Source organism: Harmonia axyridis, chromosome 5 (assembly GCF_914767665.1).
Source record: "Harmonia axyridis chromosome 5, icHarAxyr1.1, whole genome shotgun sequence".
NCBI lineage: Eukaryota > Metazoa > Arthropoda > Insecta > Coleoptera > Coccinellidae > Harmonia > Harmonia axyridis.
The window spans coordinates 9,828,527-9,851,888 of NC_059505.1; the positions used below are offsets into that span (position 1 = coordinate 9,828,527).

The 23,362-nt window shown below is 31.8% G+C and overlaps 1 protein-coding gene across 3 annotated transcripts in view; it reads left to right on the forward strand.

The window, feature by feature from the left end:
• The window catches only part of LOC123679879 (protein peste-like), a 42,624-nt gene that overhangs the window by 13,768 nt on the left and 5,494 nt on the right, over nucleotides 1-23,362 (forward strand). For 2 of the 3 annotated variants that reach the window (XM_045617418.1, XM_045617417.1), the window contains exons 2-3: nucleotides 20,346-20,442; nucleotides 22,512-22,919. In XM_045617418.1, coding sequence (XP_045473374.1) covers nucleotides 20,431-20,442; nucleotides 22,512-22,919 — 420 coding nt within the window. In that variant the 5' untranslated portion in view covers nucleotides 20,346-20,430. Of the gene's footprint in view, nucleotides 1-14,232; nucleotides 14,445-20,345; nucleotides 20,443-22,511; nucleotides 22,920-23,362 lie in introns of those variants that run through there. The other variant, XM_045617416.1, reaches the window with a different exon arrangement.

The window sequence follows — 23,362 nt, forward strand, 5'->3', positions numbered from 1 at the left end:
CACCGTCTTAATTTTCAAATGGAACACCCCCATTTTGTCTCGATTTTCCGATTACTCTAGCTGAGCTGATTCCAAAAATGTATCACATGTTGATTCTAATTGGTACAGGGTGGACAAAAATAATAAATTAAATTCAAGCAAGAATTAAAATATTCAGGAATACCAAAAATATTGTAGTATTAAACTGTCATTGAACACCAATAAATTACTGAACAAATAATGACATTTCACAAAAAACTAGACGACTATGTTTTTTTTTAATTAATAAGAAATAATTTCTTTTTTATTCTGTCTGCTAGACCACAAGTACCAAACATCTTTGAAAACAGCTCATTTTTATTAATCTAAAAATGTAACGAACTACAGGGTGTTACATTTAAACCAATTGCCGTTAGACAATAAGTATTTTTGATAATATTGTTGATTTCACTAATAAGGAATGTTACGTGTTACTTTAAAAGCACACACAAAACTATTGTATTTTTGTCCACCCTGTACCAAATGGAATCAACATGAGATACATTTTTGGAATCAGCTCAGCTAGAGTAATCTGAAAATTGAGACAAAATGGGGGTGTTCCATTTGAAAAAAAATAAGGTGATGTCATTACTCGAAAGTAATTGACCCGTATATTAGATTATTATGTTAAAATACGGTAAATCAAAATCAAAAATCGACGTGTTTCAGGATCATTTCTTAAAATGTTCTGTTTAGCTAAAAATGAATTTGTTCCATACTTTACGGACACAGTTTATATACTCTTTGTATTCAACCTATTGAACATGCTCATAACAAGGTCTTATGGTATTAAAAGCTTACTTATAACATAAAAGTGTTTATTTCATGGCAACAGCTGTCAAGTTTTGCCTTGGTTAAACTCAAAAAATCTACCGACAAATGCTGTTTCACAGTTTTTCCAATTAGAAACCATTTGTTATTCAAAATTGAGCGTCTGTAATTGGTGCAAATAAAGTCGAGGGTCGGTGTTGTAAACAGCTTCTAAGTATGTACCCGTACCTATATTCCATCTGCATTCACAAAGGTTCATTTCATGTTTTAGTAACTGGTCAAGTGTACGTACTCGTGCTCGTACAGCCATAGAAGAAGTGATTCTTGCACCCACGCAGTTCGATTCCTCTTCTGAATTCAAAGGCCATGGTTCATGTCTCGTTGCTAGATTAGATAAAGGTACTTTATCCTCATCAGCATAAGTGGAATGGTCTTCGGTTTGGGATTGTGTTTTGTCTTCTAAAGACGTCTCTATTTGTAGCCTGTCAGTCAAACTCTTAATTTCATTTAGTTGATTTGCTATGAAGTACAAATACAGGGTGTTTCCTAAACATGCGGCAAAAATTCAGGGGGTTGTTCCTTGGACTATTCTAAGAATATTTTGTCCTTTGATGATTTTTGAAAAACCTATTTGTTTCGATGATATAGGGGAAACAAAATTTCAGATAATAACATTTTATTATGAAAAATTACATGAAAATTCAACTCAACCTACAAAAACTGTTGAAAATGACCACCTCTAGCCAGCATACAAGCATCCAATCTTCTCCTCATTGACTGCCGAACCCTTTCAAAAACACCAGGATCATTTCTTATTAAGTTACACCCAGCAAACGAATTCAAATGAAAACCGTGTTTAATCTGTATTCCTTTACCATCTGCACTTATCAATTTTTAGTCAAAAAACTGGCCGTTTTTAGTAATTGGAATGTTGTTAAACAAATTTAAAAATAAATTGTACCTACTTAGTAAACACAGTGCGGTACGCATTTTTATTTAAACTATTATTAATTTTAAAAATATGAAAAATGTTGTTCGCCCTGTATCTTCGAAACAAAGAGGTTTTTCAAAAATCATCCAAGGACAAAACATGCTTAAAATAGTCCAAGGAACAACCCCCTGAATTTTTGCCGCATGTTTAGGAAACACCCTGTATATCTTCTTGACCGTTTGTAGACATTGATTGTTATCCCAGAAATTTCAGATATTTGCCTGGGTTTTCCAAATATGGTACCATACATGTCATTGATGGACGGCGCTCTTTTATCCTTGAAAGTAAAGCTTTAACCATTTCTTTACTCAATGTCAAGTTATAATGACTTTCCAAGTTACTGATCATGAATAGTTGAGTCGTTTCAGCACTAACTAGTGTTGCATCTTCGTCCGTAACTTATGAATGGTATATTATTACTTTCTGGGACTTTTCAAGATACGTTTGCGCTTCTTTTGTCTTATATGCAATTTTAATATTGAATCCCGCATGAAAAATCCCGCAGAATTTTATAGGAACCCCGCATTTGCGGGATTGGATTCCCTAATCATGATAAATCTCATTCTTTCTGCGTATGAATTCCTAATTCTGCTATGTGGTTCCCATCGGTGCACGAATGAACAAACGCTCAAAAACACCTGATTCCAAATAAATTGTTTTCATAATTTTTTGTACAAACTAGATATTTATATGCCGAGAATACAATATTTTTATTCGAACATTATAATTGTTATAATTATGGCACACAGCACACCTTTGAAGCATCGCAATAATTGAATGTTTATACTTGTGAGAGAACTATTTGAAAGGTCAAGCATAACATACATCTACTTTTTTGGATGATGATTTTGATAGGATCAAGCAAATTTCACCAATGTCTATTAGCCTGGACCTTGAAAACATATACATGGAAGTATATTGCCAAATTGAGCAACTTTTCTTCTTCATGACGGCTAATTTATCATTTCACACGTTAACAAGTCAGACCTACTAGATTAATTTGATCGCGTTTTTTTTTTCTTCATGATTTTTGTGAATTTCTTATTTCCATACTTTCGAATCCACAAGACAAAAATCATACAAAAAAAATTGATGGACTAATTTGTGACCAATCTACGTGAAAAAAGTTCAGCATGCAAATTTTGTGAATTGACCAAATTTGCATGTCGAACTTTTTTCACGTAGATCATGCAAATTTGGTTAATCTACAAAATTTGCATGTTGAAATTTCTGGTTTACATTGGAATAATAATTAGTAGTAGAGTTCACTATTGTACTTTTTTCTGAAATACTCTATTATGCTCATTTTGTTAGAGTGACTGTAATCATGTTAGGCAAGTTTAGGCTAAAATATTGAGCCGTTGTCAAAAATATTCATCTACCAAATTAAGTTGAGGAAGTTATAGAGGACAAAACTAATAGGAAAAAATAATTTGGTTAAGGGATATATTGAGAGCATGTTACTCTATTAGAATCAGCTCAAAGGAAAACAATTGGGCTTTATGAGTCCAGTCTATGAAAGTGGATTAGCTCTTTTGGATATCACCAGGTTCTCGTTGAGTAGGTTGAGGGGGATCTCATAAACTTATAGATCACTACCTACATTGAGTCTTCGGTTGTGACCTCAGTCTTTTTTTGTGCTCAACTCGAATAACCTCAGAAGACATGCAAATACGTTCAAACCCTCACTTGAGAGATTCTTTACCACCACTAGGAAGTACTTCATTTCCAACAGAGTATTCAAGGTTTGGAAGAGATTGCCGACCGAGATAGTTTGTGTGCCTATTGTGAACAGTTTCAAGAACAATTTTGGCTGAATGCTGTGTGATTGTGAAAGTGAATTAATTTTTTTTTGTGTTCTTTTTCAGTCATCAGCTCGAATTTTGTTTTTTCCTTTTTTTTTTTATTATTTGTATTTTATAATATTTTTCTCTGTGACAACATTCAATATTTTTGAGTTTATAGTCAAACCCTGTATCATTTATAATAATACTAATAGTTTTGAACAACTCGCTCTAGAAGACCCAGAAGTAAATAAAATGTTTTAACTAAAGAATGACCGAAGCACTAAAGCTCACAAGCAGCTTAGAAGGCACACTATCCTTCACTTAAACTAAAATTTGTTTGTTCACATTGGTATAGTCAACAAACAAACCAGTAGAGTAGAGGCAAGAATATAGATAGAAGGAACTGAAAGTAAACATTTGTGCTCAACAATCACAATCGATTGTGTGTGCTAGCCATAGGCGTGGAGAATCCTGATTTGATTGTGGAATGCTTTATCAGGAATCCTTTCTACATAACTTCACAATAGCTAAATTATTGAACTCAGAAAAACATTTACTATTTTGAAGCACGAAAGAATTTTTTTGAGTAAATCACATTGTGAAGTATTTTCGAGCATCAATTGATAATTACGAAATTAATCAAATTATGTTACGCTACTGCTATAGAGTCTCGTCAGACATGGGGTCACGAATGTTGGAATGAAAACAAATAATTCATCAGTTATAAGGCGATTTCCGTTCTTCTAGTCCTAAGAGTAGAGGTTAGATCGTAAAAGTGGGGGTGATATAGTGGAGTGTACTATTCCACATGTGCTATCCACATTACTCATCCCTGCAGTATCTAGTACATATTCTGCTGTCACTAGTACAACTTGTTTACATTATTCTGCTAGTGGAATAATGAGCACTCTACTTGTAATTATACCAATATAAACCAGGCTCAACAGATAGTCTGATAAGGGACGAATTAATTCGAAGAATATGAGATAAATTCGTTACAGATTGTTTATTACGAACAAAGGATATGAACTCGAATGAAGCCATCGAAATATTTAAAGCAGCTGAAATGACAAACAAACAAATTTCACAACTTTTTAATTCCTCAAGGTTTAAGAATTCCAATGAAATCATGGAGCCTAATATAAACGGGAAAGGAATAAAAGGTAGTTCAGGCGGATTAAGAGGAGAAACATCTGGAATGCACAACCCATATGAACAGAAGAGAGAAGAATTCCATTCAAAAGGCACAAATCAAAAACCCAACCTAGCTGTGAAGAATAATAAATGTTTCAAATTTGGAAAATATGTTCGAATTGTGGTAAAATGAATTATTTTTCATGACAGTGTAAATAAACATAGAAATAACAGACCATCATTGTGGGAGGATAGTATTTGTATTGTGATCTTTTTTCATAGGAAGTAAGAGAACAAATTCTGAATTTTATTGGAATGTTTTATAGGGCGTAGAAATGGGGAGGGGTACCCCCCAGACTTCCAAAATATAAAATTGCAGAATTCTCGCCAAGACAAAGAATGATATTTTTTCATAAAAATTAACTAATAATCATTTAATTTTTCTTTGAATTCAACACGACACAAAAAATTTGGACCCTTTCACGGGTTATGAGTTTATAATCGCTCTCAATATGATAACTTTTATTGTACTACGAGCGCGTTTACGCCCAAGGTTTATTATTTTCCTTCATCTATCTGCTTTTGCGCCCCTTGTTTTGCCATTTGTGATTTTTGGATTCGTCATCGGAATTTTTTTACCCCCACGTTTTCGGTTTTTTTGTATCATTCTCGTCATTTCATGTCAGATGAAACTGATATAGCAAATTATATCAATAATAATAATATAAAATGAAGAATGCTTTTGTTCTTGGAAGGGATTTCGAATTTCCTTACTCTGTACATAGAAAGAATAACCAGGATATCAGATGTTATTGATCGCATAATCATTTTCATTTTTTTTCTTGGTTAACTCATTAAGAATTGAATTTTTGTGAATTATGTTTTTTATTTGCTAAATATGGAGGTATTCATAAGGCTACAAGTGTTTAACACACTTGTGGTAAGTCCATTACAGAAGTATTCGAAACTTTTCGGTAAATATATAGATCATAATAGCTCAAATTATCATAAGGAACCAATGAATTCTTCTGACTGTTTTATGAAATCTCATGAGAAACATGAATTGAATGTTAATGATATGCTTGACTGAAAACGCTTGGAACAGGCAAGGGAAAAATGAAGGCCATTTCATGCACTGTAAATTTCCAGTCAAAATATAATATTCCTTTACAAGGTCTAGCGAGTACGTCAGATTTGACTGAGAAATCTTAAATAAATGAGGGAAATCTTATAGAATTTTTGCGACATGGGATAAAACTAAAAAAGTTATAGTTGGGACGGATTATAAACCTTTATTAGGAATGTTGAAAAGAAGAATGAAAAGAATCTTATGGAATTCACAGATGTTTGAAAATTACTTAAAAGCCAGGTCAGAAAATTTGCATTGCCGAAGCTTCATCTGAAATGACTAAAAAAAGCCAAACTTGAATGTGAAATGAGGTATTTTCAATCATAATTCGATGTTCGAATTGATTTTATGAAAAAATATGTTTTTTCTTTATGCAACAGAATAATGAAAGTATTTAAAAAAGAAAGTCGGAATGATATGATAATAAATAATCAAATAATTAAAAATATTCTCCATAGTTGACCTTCGTCTAAGAATAAATGTTGCATTTGGTCAAGACCAAATTGGAATTATTGAAATTTCAGAAATGAATTCAAAATAATCTTTTCAAAGGTAATGCTATTGTTACGAAAAACTTCACAACAATTACTATGGAATAACTGAAATGAAATTGAGAGCGGCAGATATTGTATTTCAGATAGGAAGTAATCGTTATATTACTGACATTGAGAATCTTGTCGGATTTTGTGTAACATGTATGCGTTATTCAACAAATCATCAAAAGCAGCGTCTTTCTCCATACCACAGGTTTCAGTATTTAGTATGTATATCTAAAGAAAGTAAATTACCCAATATTTTTGTAACCACAAAACTGATGAAGTTGACATTTTGGGTATAGATATGAAATTTCGAATATTTGAGAATATTGAAAGAAAATACTGGGAAGGTACTATAAATTTTTCCGTAAATAAAGATAGGATCTATGTTCATATACAGGGTGATTCACCGGGATGGCCTATTAGACGTTTATGGCAAACTAATCAAAATTTTGTACTGAAAATTTGCATATTGGGGTTTGAAGCAATGATCTTTCTCCATAAAGTATTGTCAGATCTGTACAACTTCCGGTTATACCGGAAACAAACTATCTATCTTCCTTATTTCAAATGGCACACAGGCACACCCATATATATTATTGCTATCGTAGACTGAAATAATGAAAAATATAGGTCTCAATTTGAAAATCTTGAGTTTTGATGAATTTGAGTTGTCCAAGTTCATGATCTTTTTATGAACACCTTGTTCATTTTTGGTCCAAACTGCAAACAGTCTTATAATACTACGTGTTTGCAGAATAGAAAAAGAAAAAAAGTTTTTCGAAGAAAGCTTTTTCTGTCGAAAAATTTAAAAAAAGTGAGTCCTCATCGCCACCATTGTTTTCATGTGAATTCCACAAACTCATAAACCGTTGAGTTTTTACCCAAGGTATGGCATATTGCCGAAATTATTCTCAAAAAAGCTATCTAATGATGCAATAATATACTGGGTGTGCCATTCGAAATAAGAAGGAAGTAGTATATTTCCGTTATAACCGGAAGTTGTAGAGATCTGAAAATATTTCAGGAAGAAAGATCATTTTCTCAATTCCCAATATGCAAATGTTCAGCTAAGAATTATGATTAGTTTTCTATAAACGTCTTTTAGGCCATCCCGGTGAATCATCCTTCATATTGTAAGTATTTTTATATTAAACTAACCATTTAAGACTTCTAACGCAACCGGAACCTTATAAAATTCAAGTAGAATATCAAAAAAAATTATCAAATATTTTGGTGACCACTAAATTGACGTAGTTAATCCTGATTGAGATTAATATACAGGGTGTTTCATCATGAACTGGACGAACATATATTGTCGTCTTGATGTGACATCGGGAGAATAATCTTTGCCTTATGACATATGTAAACCTCGTTTTCGAAGGATGAGTGAGATACGGGTTGTTCAGCGTCATTTTTGAGCAATTTTCTATTGAATGTGATCAGTTTTGTATAACCTGTGAAGTTAGGATTTCTGGTCATATCAGAGTTAATTTGAGTGCTCCATTCAGAGAAGGTGAAGAACTCTGAACGAAATTAAAAAATAACGGAAAACCGCAATGTTCGTGATTTTGTTTTTCGGTATCCAAACTCAACTTTCTAAGAATCTCTGCGAAAAGTTTATGATGGTACGCCCTGCATATGTGTGGTCTCCAAGAGAGGAATCGGCGCATGACTGCATTTTATTTGCTTGTATTTTAATTTCATTATGAGGTGAATTCTGAATACACATTGATATCTAATATCAAGTGCAGGATACACGTTGCGATAATAGTGAGATATCATAATGTTTTGTGTACCGATTCATTATTCAATAGAAGTTTGTTATTTGTTTTTTGAGCCTTATAACTTGTATGTACCTATTTTATAGACTATATCATTCATTCTTTCAATAAGCGCATTTTTAATGTCAATATACACAATAATCCTAGACTGCTCTTCCATCACGGAAGTCATTGACATAAATCAGAAAAAGTGATACAATGAGAGTAAACTTTTCGAGAGATAGAAATAAATGCAAAATTTCCTAACGTTGTTGCATAAAGTGTGAAAAAAATTTTAGAATAAAATGCATTCATTTGTCCATTGAGTCATGAATAGACATTATCTTCACTGAATACAGAAAAACTTGTACTTATCGTTGAAACAGTTCGAAAAATTTGTCATGTCTCAAATTCGTATCGGTTCATTTTTTATATGTATATTGCTTTTAACACGGATTCTTTTCCAAATTAAGAGGACCGAAATTTCTTTTTTAAGTTTCGAATCTCATTTTAATCATTTTTGCTTCCTTTTTTTATAGTTGATATCGAGTAAGGCTAACTTCCCACTTATGAGTTTTCTACTGCTCTTTGCAGTTAATCAATCTTGCTTAGCGGTTTTTTTTTGTCAGTTTTTCTATCCGGTACTTGGCACTTCCACAATTCTGCTTACTTCTTTGTGCGAATATATAAAATAGTCTATTAGACGGTTTTGGAAAACTAAACATAATTTTGTGCTGAAAATTTGCATACTGGGGTTTGAGACAATGATCTTTCTTTCTAAAATATTTTCAGACCTCAACAACTTCCGAAACAGACTAATAGTACTTTCTCATTTCGAATGGCATACCTAGTATATTATGTATCCTCCGATAGCTTATTTGATGACAATTTTCGGAAATATGCTATAAAAGGAGTTTTTACCTGTTATTGTACAAAATTATTATTAGTTTTCCATAAACGTCTAATTGGCTATCGCGGTGAATCATCCTGCATATCCTGATTCATAGCATCCTACGCCTTCCTGTTTCCAGCTTCCAGACTCTTCTTTTCTCCTCTACTCCTGGTCTCAAGATTCCTCGCTTTTTCCTTTCTTTCGGTACCCACTTAAGAGCAAGTTTTGGATTTGGTCATTCTCTCGACATGACCAAATGAGCTTTTTCTGCTAAGCATTCTCTATTATTGTTCTGTCCATCTTCATCAGTTTCCATTTCTCACCTTATACATTCGCGATCTCTTGCTGCTCTTCTCCAATGGTTCATTCCAAGAGTTAGCTGTCTTTTTCCAAGGCTTTTTGTTAACTGCCAAATTTCACTTTCATATGGGAAAATGCTCTCGAACACTGAGGAATGAATATAGTGAGCTGATCTACTTTTGATCCATTGAATCGAGTTTAAATGTCTAATGGTTTCCCTTGCTTGGTCTGTCCTCTATTTCATTTTGCTCTATTTGCTTTGAATTGTTCTTTCAATGATTTTGCTAACCATATTGGCTTTTTCCTTGTTGGTAACTGCAATTAAATTTCCATTAACAATTTACTGAATTATGGTTATTATGTATCAAAGAAGGTTGAAGGGCTTTCATAATTACTAGCTTTTATAGTATCTGCCACTTCAATTGTAGTATTATATCCTACGTTTTCCCTAAACATTCCTATGTTCAATTCTATTCGAAGTGGATCGTAAAATGTTGTATGTTTTTTTCCTCCGCCTGCTGTATAGCATCCTCAGTCGCATTAAATTGAATGTATTTTAAATATTTTCTTCTGGTAATGCCGGTTTCCATCTCTGAAAAAAATGTTGTGGATGTTTCAGAGTGCAATATTTTCCGTTCAATTGCAAAATTATGCCATCAAATCGATCGTTGTTCAAATGTAAATGGATATTTAAATGTGAAAATCAAAATCGGCAATTTATTGACATTGCTTCCAAGCTTCTAACGCCAATATTGCATCTGCTAAAACTAAGTATGAAGTCGAACAGAGACCTTAGCTCTTAGCTTAAAAAAAGGGATAGTGAGTTTTGCAGAGCGCACTGGTCTGATTGGCGATTGGAAACAGTTTGGCTCGCAGAACATACCAGGTTAGAGTCTGTCCTGTCCCAAATTTTTAGGTTTTGCAATTTCTATTATTAGTAGAGATAAGGCGATTCGGTTTTTGCGAACTAATTTTATGATCTAAAGATACCACAAACTACCATATCTCGGTTATTGCGGAATATATTGAAATACGGTAGAGCGGTGTGACTGCCAACGGAGTAGTCTGGCGTACTTTGAAGTTTGAATGGTGTGCTACGGTATGTTATGTGAGCGGGTAATTTTTTAACGGGGGTATATATGCGAAATTCTAGGAGTTGTGCTGAAAATATGCCGAACGGTACATCGAAATATATTTAGCATCTTACTTTACATTCATCAAACGTCACGTTAAAAAAAAACTTAAAACATTTGGTTGAGAGGATTTCGACATTTCGAGAAATTTTTCTATTGTGGCCCTTTGGCGGGAGCATTACCACATACCAAATTTGTTTCACCTGTTTTATTTTGAGGCACATTATGGGTCGACGATACAAAAAGAAGTTGGATGCAAGGGAATATAGTAATTATACGGAAACAACACTAATCCGAGCAATCAATGCAGTTCGAAATGAAAACATTTCAATACAGACAGCTTCCGAAGTGTACAACATTCCCAGAAGAACTGTTTGGAATAAAATAAACAAAAGAAATAGAGGCATTAGTGCACTAACATATACCGCCAGCACTTTTAAAGGCATTGGCAAACTCGCACCGATTTGCGGGTCACTGCCAAATTTTTAGAAATAAAAAAAAAGAAGTGTGCACCTCTTCATCTGATTCTAACCAGAGCATTCGACAACTAAAATGTTCAAATTAAACATACTTTGCACAGGAGTCATTTCACAAAAAAAAACGAAAAAGTTACACCGAGAAAACTATAAAAAGTGGTGCAAAGTTACACCGAGAAAACTATAAAAAGTTGTGCAAAGTTACACCGCTCTACGGTACTCAAAACGGTTATATATATGTTTTTTCACTCAGAATAATGGGACATCCTTTTCTTTCCTGGTGACGCAGTTGTTGAAATATCAATGAAATTACTCTTTTTTGATGAAAAACCGCAGTTTTCATAGCACTGTAGACAAAATTGCCTGCATATGGGCAGTTTATGGCGTTTTTACGATAACGAATGTGTTCTCTGATATTAGAGTTATAAATAACAAATGGAGATTTTTAAAGCCATCCGCAGCCGCATTCTTCAAAAGAGTTAAATAATCTTGGAATTATTCAACTTTGTATAATGAAGCATCCATTTCACGCCAATTTAAAAGAAAAATCCTAATATGTTCTCTTTTAATTACTATCGCAAAATATTGAGTGAACTAAAGGCTTTGAAAGAATAAATTCGAGAAATGAACGAAAATTTCCTGTAGGCGTGAAATTTTTTTTTTACATATGAATGCAGAATTTCTACCATTTCCCTTGTCTTGATTTCTACCAATCACAAACGTTCAATTTCGAATCAAAAATGGTTTTTATATGGAAAAACTGCAGGACAGCACCTGTCAGCAGTTTTTGCGAGTTTACCCGCGGCAAAACTTGACAGGTATTGTCATGAAAAATCACAATATCTGTGAAAACAAGTAATTATGGTCTCATGAAATAGCCTTGTCAAATACCATTCGGGCATCCACTTTTTCCCGTGAAAATAATCGAAAAAACACAATTCAAAGGAATATTTTTTCAAGTAAATGCATTCCTGCAAGTGAAAGAATCCTCCTCTTCGACTAGGATTTTTGTTGCCACCAGTACTCATGATTTTTGTTAAAATATTACTTAGCAACGTGTTTTTTTTCAATTCTTTTCAGAAAAATTAGATGCCCTTATGATATTACTTTCGAATAAATAGGTAGTTTTGAAATTATCAGGAACAAAAATTAATTTGAACACTAGATAACAATGTGTATCGTGCACCTACGAATCAAAAGATGGATCCCTCCAAATAAAAATTGGGTCGGTTTCTTCAAATAAACTAAAAATTATAGAAAAAAATTGGCTGAAATGTTTCAAATCAGCCTTTATATATTAAGCTAAATACTATACAATCAATTATCATAAATAAACATTCCGTCGTCGAAACTTCCTGAGGACGTTACTTATCTTATAATATGATAATCATGAAGGTAGCTTGAGTTGATAGTAGAGTAAGAGTATCCTTTATCGTGTAGTAAAACCAATTCAAATCATGCGAGAAAATGTTGGAATACCTCTGAATAAAAAATTGAGTACATCGTTTTGGTACCTAAGAAGTGGAAAAAGGTTATGAAACATGAGATGGATATTGATATTTTTTCAGATTATTTCAATTTGGTGAGTATTGGAATTATTCATCATATTCTTTATTTTTATCGAGACTACCTACATCAACTAAAACGAGTTATTATATTGAAAACGATCAAAACCATGGATATAAATATTTATCATCATGAATTTTTGAGACAATCTTGACATTCACGAGCAGAACTTCAACTCGATTAGATCAGTTATCACTGAAATATTAGATATTATTTTTTTGCTTCTTCATTTTTCTCTGCTGGGATTACTGCCATCAGAAAATTTTGCATAAATCTTGAAATGGTTGTTTTATATCTGCATGCAGAATTTTATGTCAATTGAATCGGTAGTTTTGAAATTATCAAGATCAAAAAATAATCGAACGGCTATACGAAGGGAACTTTTTTTGTTTAGACCCATTAACGAAATTAACTTCGGCATTTGTGTTATAGTGTAAACGGCCGATCAGCGTACAGATGGACAGTTAGGTCATCAGTGAATAGAAGTAAAACGCCAAAAAAAAAAAATTAGAACCAGGATCTCTAGTCTTCAGTTGGAAAATTAGCATTTTTTGTTGCATAGTGTTCAAAAATTCCCTTTCGGATAGTATGTAGTGATGTACTATTAGAAATGGTTTTGAATGTGTTCAGTGTTTAGTTTGTATGTGTTGTTAAGTGTTGAAAGTGAAAGTTTTTGTCATGAATAGAATGTGGAAATAATAAACCAATATCATACAGGGAACTTTTGAAATTGCACAGGTATTTCATTCTTTTTCTTGGCAATCTGAAATTGTGATTGTTTTATTTCGATCTGAGAGCAATAAACATCGATAGAGGGAGCATTTGTCATTTTCAGTAAGCAAATTTGGTCTCCAATATGAACTATCAAATTTCACATTAAGCGCGCGGAAATTAAAATATATCAGTGATACAATATTTTCCTCAATTCGCGAGTTTCTCCACAAAGAAAGCACTTCTTATGTTCCATAGTGAATCAAAGTTTCATATTAACTCAAAATATATTGAAATAAATACCTAAATATATCAGAAATTCAGAAAACAAACTTCAAGCGCGCCAAACGACGTGAATCAACCGATGATATTAGGAGAGCAAAAGTTGCCAAACCTTGGATTTCAGGTAGATACAAAAAATAATAAATATTCTGTTTATTATAAATTCGATAATTAGGAAAAATATCGGATTCCAAATATTCAAATTTGCATATTTAATCGGGGATCACTCAAATAAATATATTTCATTCAATTTAATAAACATTATTAAAATTGTGGATATGAAAATATATCACAATCCTGACAACATAATATAAACATGTTGGGGACATGTAAAAATTGCGTATACTTCATCTATCTATGTTTATTACTCTATGATTCCGATATCAACTAATGAAAAAAATCAGATAATCCATATATTTTGTATTTAGATAAGCTAAGATTTTCAGGGTGAAGACTTTTTCAAATAAAGAATGAAACTTTTTCAGAAAGAGAAGAATTTCAAAGGAGAGTTCTTCGCTATCGAAAAACAGCAAAATTTTAATTATTGTTCTAGTGTGGATTTGTTTATCGCTGCAAGTGTTTGGAGGAAGGTATATCCTTGATCTCTGAGCATTTTCATATCATCCTCAATCAACTAAGAAATTAGACAAATTTCTATTAAATAAGTTGATTTAATCTGCGGCAAACTTGAAATAATATGTTGTATATTATCTCATATGCCTACGCTGATTTGAAATTGACTGAGATAGGTAGTGTCACTGTGTAATCTCTTGTTGTTTTCATTTTGAAATGAGGTTTTGTGGAGACGCGTTGTGTATATAGAGCATGTTGCTCCGTGATATCAATGAATAAAACTGTGAAGTTAGTGAATTATCCCATTTCTCAAACTGGTTCATAGAATTTTCGCAGAAATTCATAGACCTAACATTGGATGAAGAGAGATATATCGATCTCTGTAAGTTGTTTTATTTTCATTCAAATTTTATGCTGATATATTTGTCAGGATGCGAATGTTTGAATATAAATCACATGATTAAAAACAGGAAATCGAATCATATAGCACGACTCCACAGTAATTAATCTTCTTTTGAAATAAAAAACTTTCCTGAGCAGTTACTTCGATGCGGTTTTTTATTCGTATTTTCAAGCCCTTACCTACTTCTCATTTTTTAGGTTTGAAAATTGCAAATGGAATATTCTCTTTTTTTAATTAAATAAAATGAAGGTGATATAAGATAACAAAGACATTGCACGACTAACAGTCTCAATTTATTCGAGAGTGCATTTTGTCCGATCACTCAGCTTTTTGTATAGTTCGAGTTCACCGTAAGACTATTTTTCAACGGAAACACGAAACTCTCGAACAAAAAGACCTAGAGTTCGTAAATAGGCAAAATCTGACATGAGGTTCCGTAAATATGAAAATACATTGATTCGAGTAGAAACCATCTACTTCAATAAGATACTAGAATGGTTACAGAGGAACGAATTAAGTCTAAATGTTGAAGAAACAAATTTTCTAGTTTTAAGTACCAACAAGTAATGAAAGCAAACCAACCAGCATTGATTTAGAAAATTTGGTTATAAAAATTATGGACGGTACTAAATTTCTCATTAATGAATTTTGGATCTCATGTAGAACATTTGAGTCAGAAATTGAATCAAATGAATTTTGCCATTAGAATATCTAGGAAATATCTGAATGATATAAATCATTAAACATCTCATACCATGCCTTTTTTGGATCTAGACTCAGATAGGGGTTTATTTTTTTGGGAACTTAAATTAAGTTAGAAATCTTTATAATACAAAAAAAAAACAATAAGGACAATTTTTAAGCTGAAATATAAGGAAATGTACGGTTTAAGTAAAATAATATCTTCACAGTTTATGGTTTGTACATATACGAATGTGATGTATTCTTACATAAAACACATATATACACATAAAGTTGTATCAGAATAATCAAGTATTTACTAATTACTGTTTAGAACATACATTTTAAGGATATTCAATAATAGGGTAAAACCTTCATATAAAACTTTAACCTTATGAAATAGAAAATTTTTTCAATGACAGATTAGAAAGCTAACCACTTAATTGTATTTAGACACTATTTCACTTGAGTTGAGCATCTTATTCGTAAACCTCATTCGAAATAAAGAAATAAGTATTATCATTAATTCTATTATTAAGTTTGGCTGTTCGAAGTTTTATTTTTCTTATAACTTGTAAACTTCGAATTCGATGGAGATATGTTAATCGCTACACCAGAGACAAATAAAACTACGGAGTTGGATACCTTAGATGTAGATATAAAACAAGAATTTCAAGCTATATGCAGAATTCTCAGCAGACCACATTATCAGAAACATAGAATTCAAGAAAAATATTGAAAAAGAAATACCTGCCCAATCTTTCCGTGACAGCATACCTATACGATCGGGTTAGAATGTTGATATTTAGCTTTAATATTTCCTATAATTATAATTTCACAAAATCTTATACTAATAGATCGCTCATCCAGAATCATTGAAAATTAGTGCAGAATATCGACAAAAAATGTTTTTTTTTTCAATTGAGATATTCCACGAGAAAATAACAAACCATTGTATGAAAGTTGCATTTTGTCGAAAAATCATGGATCGTGTTCTAGAGATGCAGGATTAATGGTTTAAGCCTATATAATTGTTTATAGTTTGGGAACCTGAAAATTTATGCAAATAGAACTTGAAATTAGAGCCGAGAAAATTTCTGGACACAGAGGTTGAATAGATGGATTATTTTATTTTATTTCAAAATTTTTGGATTCCACACTGATCCAAAAAGTGAACAATTTCGGGAGGAGTTGAAAATGTTTTTTTCCTCGAACGATGCCAAAGATTTATTCTTCAAAACAATAGATAAACCAAAATGAGAAAAGTATGGACGCTAGACAAAATGTCCAACTCTCACATTTTTTTCTTAGAGAATATATATTTCAACTAATGTGGGTAATTCAAACAATAAACAAATTTTCAGTGAATGCAACAATATACTTTTCAAAGAGCTTCATTTGTTGTTCGGATCAATATGGAATAATCGTAACTTTAATGAATACTTAAAGTATTTTTTTAATGACGTTAAGTGAAAATTTTTGTCCGGTACTGGTAATGTTAATCCCCTATAATTAGCCTGTTGTCATCAGATTTCATGTTTTTTTTTCAAACCACACCATTTATGTCAACAATTATACGATATAATGTACATTTTTACATGTATATTCTTAAATCCCAGATCAGTCCTTCAATATAGAATATTTTTTAATTGAATTATCTAACAAATAATTTTCACAATATAAATTGAAGAGATGGAATAATGTAGGAAATTTGATGCTCTTAATATTTCATATTCTCAAAGATGAAAATACAGTAATTAAATATTTATTCCATTTATTTCCAAAATAATTAATATGAAATTCATAAATATTGTAACCAACAAAATCACTTCGTTACAAATTCAAAAACTTCTGCCTCAAAATAGTGCTCAATTCACATATGAAAAAAATGTTAAATTTCACAATGATTTCAAAAAACTATAGCGCATCATTTCAACTGAAATAAGTTTTGTATCAGTTGCGGGGCATAAATTGAAAATTATTGACTTTAGGGAAAAACTGTTTACCCCTGTTCCCTATCAATAATACCTAAGCAAAAAACAAAAAAACGCTAGACCAGTTTTTGTGTATCTTCTTCGAAATTTTAGGATTCATATACATCAAGAAATAGAGCTCAAAAAAAATTGTTCATGTAAATGAAAGTGGAATCCTGAACTGCACCATGTTTGTCATAAAATATTTACACGTCTTAGGGGAACAACTTCCAAATTTTTCATTCGATTATTTTCACTGTTGATAAATCAGTTCACAATTCCATTAGTTGATTAATACTTATTATTTGTATCCAAACATTACTTTTTCAGTATCGAATGAATTTCAGATTTTTTCCAGTTACATTAGTTTCAATGAATATAATTTACCGTTTAGATAACTTGTGAATTGGGTGTTGAATGAGGATCCTCAATTGAAAGGGAATCTACTTATTTAACTTGATTAAAATTGAATAGAAATTTGAATTTTCTGCTTTTGTTGTTTTAGATACATTTCTCCCAATTATTGATGCAGCCTTCTCAAAGAAAATATCTGCACACAAATTAATTCGTAAATCTGCTTGAATAACAAATTGCGAGGTTTCCTACCTGCAAATTTATTCAGATTCCCAAAGATATATTCCTTCTGTGATATTAATGGTTTCCTGCAGTATATATCGAATAGTGAACAATATAGGTAGGAGGTATCTAACCTCCATGGCTGTATTGAATATATTGTATTGATAGCTTCGGGTTATTCTTCAATTACATATTTTGTGAAGCAATAGAATATACGATTGAAAATTGCAAGAATTTGAAGAACCAATTTAGATATTCCAGTAGGACAGAGTTTTTTCGAAATATGCAAATTAAATTAATCTCTTCAAGTTATCCTTCATTGCATTATTTATTCAAAGAGAGACAATATACATATGATCAATGACGCTACAGGGTGGACGATTATCGATTATTGATCAGACTTTTTATTAAAAAATTTCCAAGCACTGGATCAACAGGCAATAATAAACAATGAGGATCAATGGGTAATGTGGATCTAATGCCAAAGTCGATTTAACGGCATTGTAGATCTACCGACAATGTGGATCTATTGGCAATGTAGATTTACCGACAATGTAAATCTTTTGGCAAAGTAAATCCACCATCAGTAATGTGGATCTACCGGCAATGTTGATTCAACGGCAATGTGGATCTACCGGCAATGTTGATTCAACGGCAATGTGGATCTACCGGTAATATGGATCCAACAGCAATGTAGATCAACCAATATGATGATATTTTTCTGCTGCAAATATGCAGTCATTTTAAACTCCTCAAGATAATTCAGACGTTTCTATTTGTTCACGTGGTTTCCATTTCATTTTGTCAAAATTAATGTTTCCAAACATTTTGAAGATTTCTTCAATTTGCTTATATTCAATTGATAATAATGAGCTGAGTAGGTACTGTAGATTCCGTCAAATTTGAATTATTCTGATAGCCCAAAATGTACAATAGTTATAGACTGATCGAGCACCATTGACTCATCTTGGATACTCATTATTTATAAGATTTATATAGGAAATAGGTAGAATAGGATTATATTGATTTCAAACGATACCAAATCAAATGACTAATCTATTTATGCAATGTCAAAGCCTTCATCAAATTTTCTCAAATGATTTGGAATAGCTAGGAACTATTAAAACAAATTCAACATTATTCATTGCTTTTGAAAACACACAATTGAGCTCAATTTCGACTATGAATTCTTCATAAGTGGATACAACCTAATCATTTGAAATTATATATTTTCGGGATATAAATCGAGAAGGGTGCAAAGATAAGATTATCTGATACTTTTTGTGTATCTACATCAAAGTTGAGGATTCCTCGGACATTACCAAAAGAAATATTCTAGTAGAAGAAATTCTGAACTGCATCGTATTTTTCAATTCAAGAAATGCAAAAAGAGTGAAAGCGGTATTCACTCAAATGTGTTTACAGTTCTTGAGAAAACACCTTTTAGTTTTTCATTGGATTATTTTCAATATTGGGAATTAAATTCTATTTGATTTGAAACATTGCTACGTTCTTCCTCTAATAGCGGCCTCACCAAAGGTATTTGAGAGCATTCGATGAGCCTCAGTCGCAGATACCATGTGGACCATACAACTTCAATTATTGCCCTTGATAATTATCAAGGACGATGGAATATCCAGAGAATAATGTTATCAATTTTTAATACTGTATGAGAATGAAAAAAAATATGAAATCATACTATCGTGGACACATTTTCGATTCATTCAGAACTTTTCAAATTGTTAAGGATATCTGTATCAGGACGAGTTTCCAGATGTGAATGAAATGAATTATCTTTCTCTTCCCAAATAAGCGTCAAGAAATTCTTATTGTTATGAAATAAAATGTTCTTTTCATCCTCATTGATGCTATTATATAAATGAATTATTCTTTAATTGGCCGTTGCCTTTGCATAAGAACAATTTTCGGTTGAAGAATACTACGAGCGAGATATTTATATGTATAACTAACGTCAATGTTAAACGTGTTATTATAAATGGGCACTTATTTAATAGATTCAATTATATTCCTTAATATTGAGCCCTAGGCAGTAGTGAAAGTGTGATTCATTGTCAGTAGCTACATTCCTCTGAAATTTTAATGGTTGATGTTATTTTTCTAATCTTAGTTTTGAAACTACAACAAAAAATTTTGACATTTCATTGTCAGATAACTAAACTCAAAAAAAGTGTTAATTCGCATCAGAAATGATTTATTGGAGGTAATTTCAATAATTTTGAATGAAGGTCAATTTTTACTAGATAATGCTTTCTTCCTTTCTTCAGGGGTTATCTTATCATGAATTGCATTCATTCATATTTGTACCTATCTATCTAGGATAATATTTCACGGATACCGGTATTCGATGCAACAAAATCTCTCAAGTGTATGAACCTTGATAGGTTGATTGTTCTGTTTCATGGAAATGTTATATCGTAGACCTGCTACCTATTACTTGTTTTTTTTTTTATTTATTGACCTGTGATTTCTAACAAATGGGGAAGTGAGAATAATTCAATTAATGAATATTCAAACACAAATGTAATTTGTTATTGAAACATCTTACGTGGAGTGATATTTTTTGTAGTTGTTCTTCAAGCATAAACGAAAATTTCCTGATACTTATCCTTGTGTTTTTATACATTTTCAGCATGGTGCCTAAAAATACCTGAATACCCTCGTGGAGAGAAATGCAAGTGATTACTGATTCTGTGAGATAAACTCATCTTCATAAGATGAAAGTTAAGGTAATTATTTTTTTTATTACATTTCATCAAATGAGGTATCACTTTTTTTTTCTTAGTTACATTTCACACACAACTCATCAACAATGAGTCAGTTATGAAAATATTTTGTTAGTCAGTTCGTTTCATGTCGGAAAATACCAATTCATTCGAACAGAATAACATGTTATTCGGTTACTCAAAATATCTCAGAATCATAGATTATTGCTTACTTGTATATGAGACAGCTTTGTGATTAAAAACATTTTGATCATCGATTTCAACATCTCCGCAAGCGAAATGTGTTTCAGACTATTCTGAACAAATTTGTTTCCAGATATGTCTGTCGGTCTGTGAGTCCGCAAGCTTTTACAAGTCTTAAATACTTAATGTCTCATCCTAATTCAACGAAATTCCTTTGTTATGAATCAAATTAATAAGGTTTAAATTTTCTCAAAAGATGAATTGTACTTATTTTTGCTGTGAAATTTATACGTGTACAGTTAACATTTTCCGAGATGGTGAAGTCAGTTTTTTCGAATTTAATTTCTTATTGCGAAAGAATTCACAGTTTGATCATAGATTCTTTTAACTAATAGATATTCTACGCAGCGTGTAACAAAACTCGAGAGAGAGAGAGAGGATTTTAGAATGAAGAAAATTTGAACAGAAAGCAATAAAATACAAGATTTCAGCTGAAAACATCAGAAGAAATAAAAACAGGACCGTATTTTGAAAAAGTTACATAACATAACATTAATTATTTCATTTGCCATACTTTTAAGAAAATTGAATTCAATTAGACTGAATAAATATGTATTTTTTCATGGCAATTTGAAACGTGTAAAAAATATAGATTTCGTCTGAAAAAACATAATCTGAGTACTGCTCTGAAAATACTAAAATCACAAGAAACTGAATGAAGTGAACAAACCCACGAAATTCAAACAAGATCGGACAGCTTATTCCTAACTTATGGATATCAGAAATGTATGCCTACTTTCATAAATCACTCTGTATATCCGAGACTAACAGACTTAAAATACACATCAAGCTACTTTTTTGAAGGCCCGGATGGCCTGCATTCACTACTAGGCTATGCCAAACCACTCATATAACACCCTGTAGAACACGAAGGGATTTTTCTCTTAATATTCTTTTAACGTTTAATATGAACTGTCACAAGATAACGAATTTTTCATTTGATATTCTCAAATTGAAGCGTAAACCACTCATTGCCATACATGTTGCATGAATATCATCCTTGGTTTAAAAAAAAAGCGTTAAAAATTCATTTCAGCATGTTTGCTTTTAATTGTAAATCAGAACATTGCAATGTGAAATGCCATTTATTGTAATTAGATGAAAACATAACTTATCTCTGTAAAAATCAGTTACTTTTCACTAAGAAGTTTCATTTCGACAAAAAAGATTATATTTTGTGAGAAATCAATGGAGGTTCATTTCATTGCAAAAAAAATTATATCATTAATGGTTGAATAGAATATTCTTCATGAGAAAATCTGTCCTTACATGCTTCGTTTTCGAGATGCAGACGTTGAAGTTTGAAAAATATATTCATTTTTTATTTATAGCTAGTATTATTACATTCATTGTTTTAAGTTTCAAGTTTTGAAGTCTAAATATTGTATTGTTCGAATTAGGTAATAATTCTCTTGATAGATTGTCGCCTGAGTAGGCTTGAAACTTGAGATTACTGGATCATTGATTCCCTTGAACGCGATACAAATAATTTCAATTTTTCAATCAAAAATAAATTAAAAATATGTAATACAAAAAACTTGTCAGGAATGTGGACAATGCTATATTGTTCTCACAAGTTAACTCTTGCCAACGTTTCGGATGCGATTTCCTCCTTCTTCAGGGCTCAAGAATATCAATTTTTTGAGAAAACAGCAATTAACCAGTATTTCATAAAATTAAATTACAATAACGTCGCCAGAATCAAAATAATAATGAATAATTTTATGAAATATTGGTTAATTGCTGTTTTCACGAAAACTTGATATTCTTGAGCTCTCCATGCTAAATGGCAAAAATACTATGATATAATGAAATATTTTATGTTACAGAAAGACAAATGCGGTTGTACTGCCATCTCCATTTTCTTCATCATATTAGGCGCAACTCTAGCGATTTCTAGTATAAAAATTTACGACATAATCTTAAGGAAAATATTAGATCTTACACCTGGTGGATTACTCTATAAAGAATGGATGAAACCAGCACCGAGCATGACTTTCGATATATATTTTTTCAATTGGACGAATCCTCAAGATTTCTACAACAAAAGTGTAAAGCCGTCAGTCACAGAAATAGGACCGTTCCGGTTTGACATGATTCCAGAGAGGACGAATGTCACCTTCAATGCTGCCAATGATACAATCACTTACGGACTGAGGAGATGGTATAAGTTCAATGAGGCTGAGTCACCCTATGGGCTTGACACTAATGTGACTATATTGAATCAGCTGTCAGCAGTAAGCTATGTTTATCTACTTCTATTGAATTATATATTCATTATTCAACATCGTTTGATCAGTCAATAATATCTATTACAAACAGCGTGAGTTATAATAACTCACTAATATAACTCACTATAATAAATTGGAGAAGATGGCTCTGTGCTTTTATACTTCTATTCGATTGGCATAAAAGGAACATTCCATTATTGTTATTGAAAGGAGGAATGTCACTTCTATAATTTTATCTACTCCTATTGAATTATGTATTCATTATTCAACTGCTTTTGAGCAGTTAATAGTATCTATCAACAAACAAAATGAGTTATAATAACTCAATGATATAACTCACTATTATAGTTCGGAAAAGATGGATCTGTGCTTCCATACTTCTATACTTCTATTCGGTTGCCGAAAGGCAACATTCCATTGTTGTTATTGACGGGAGGAATGTCACTTTG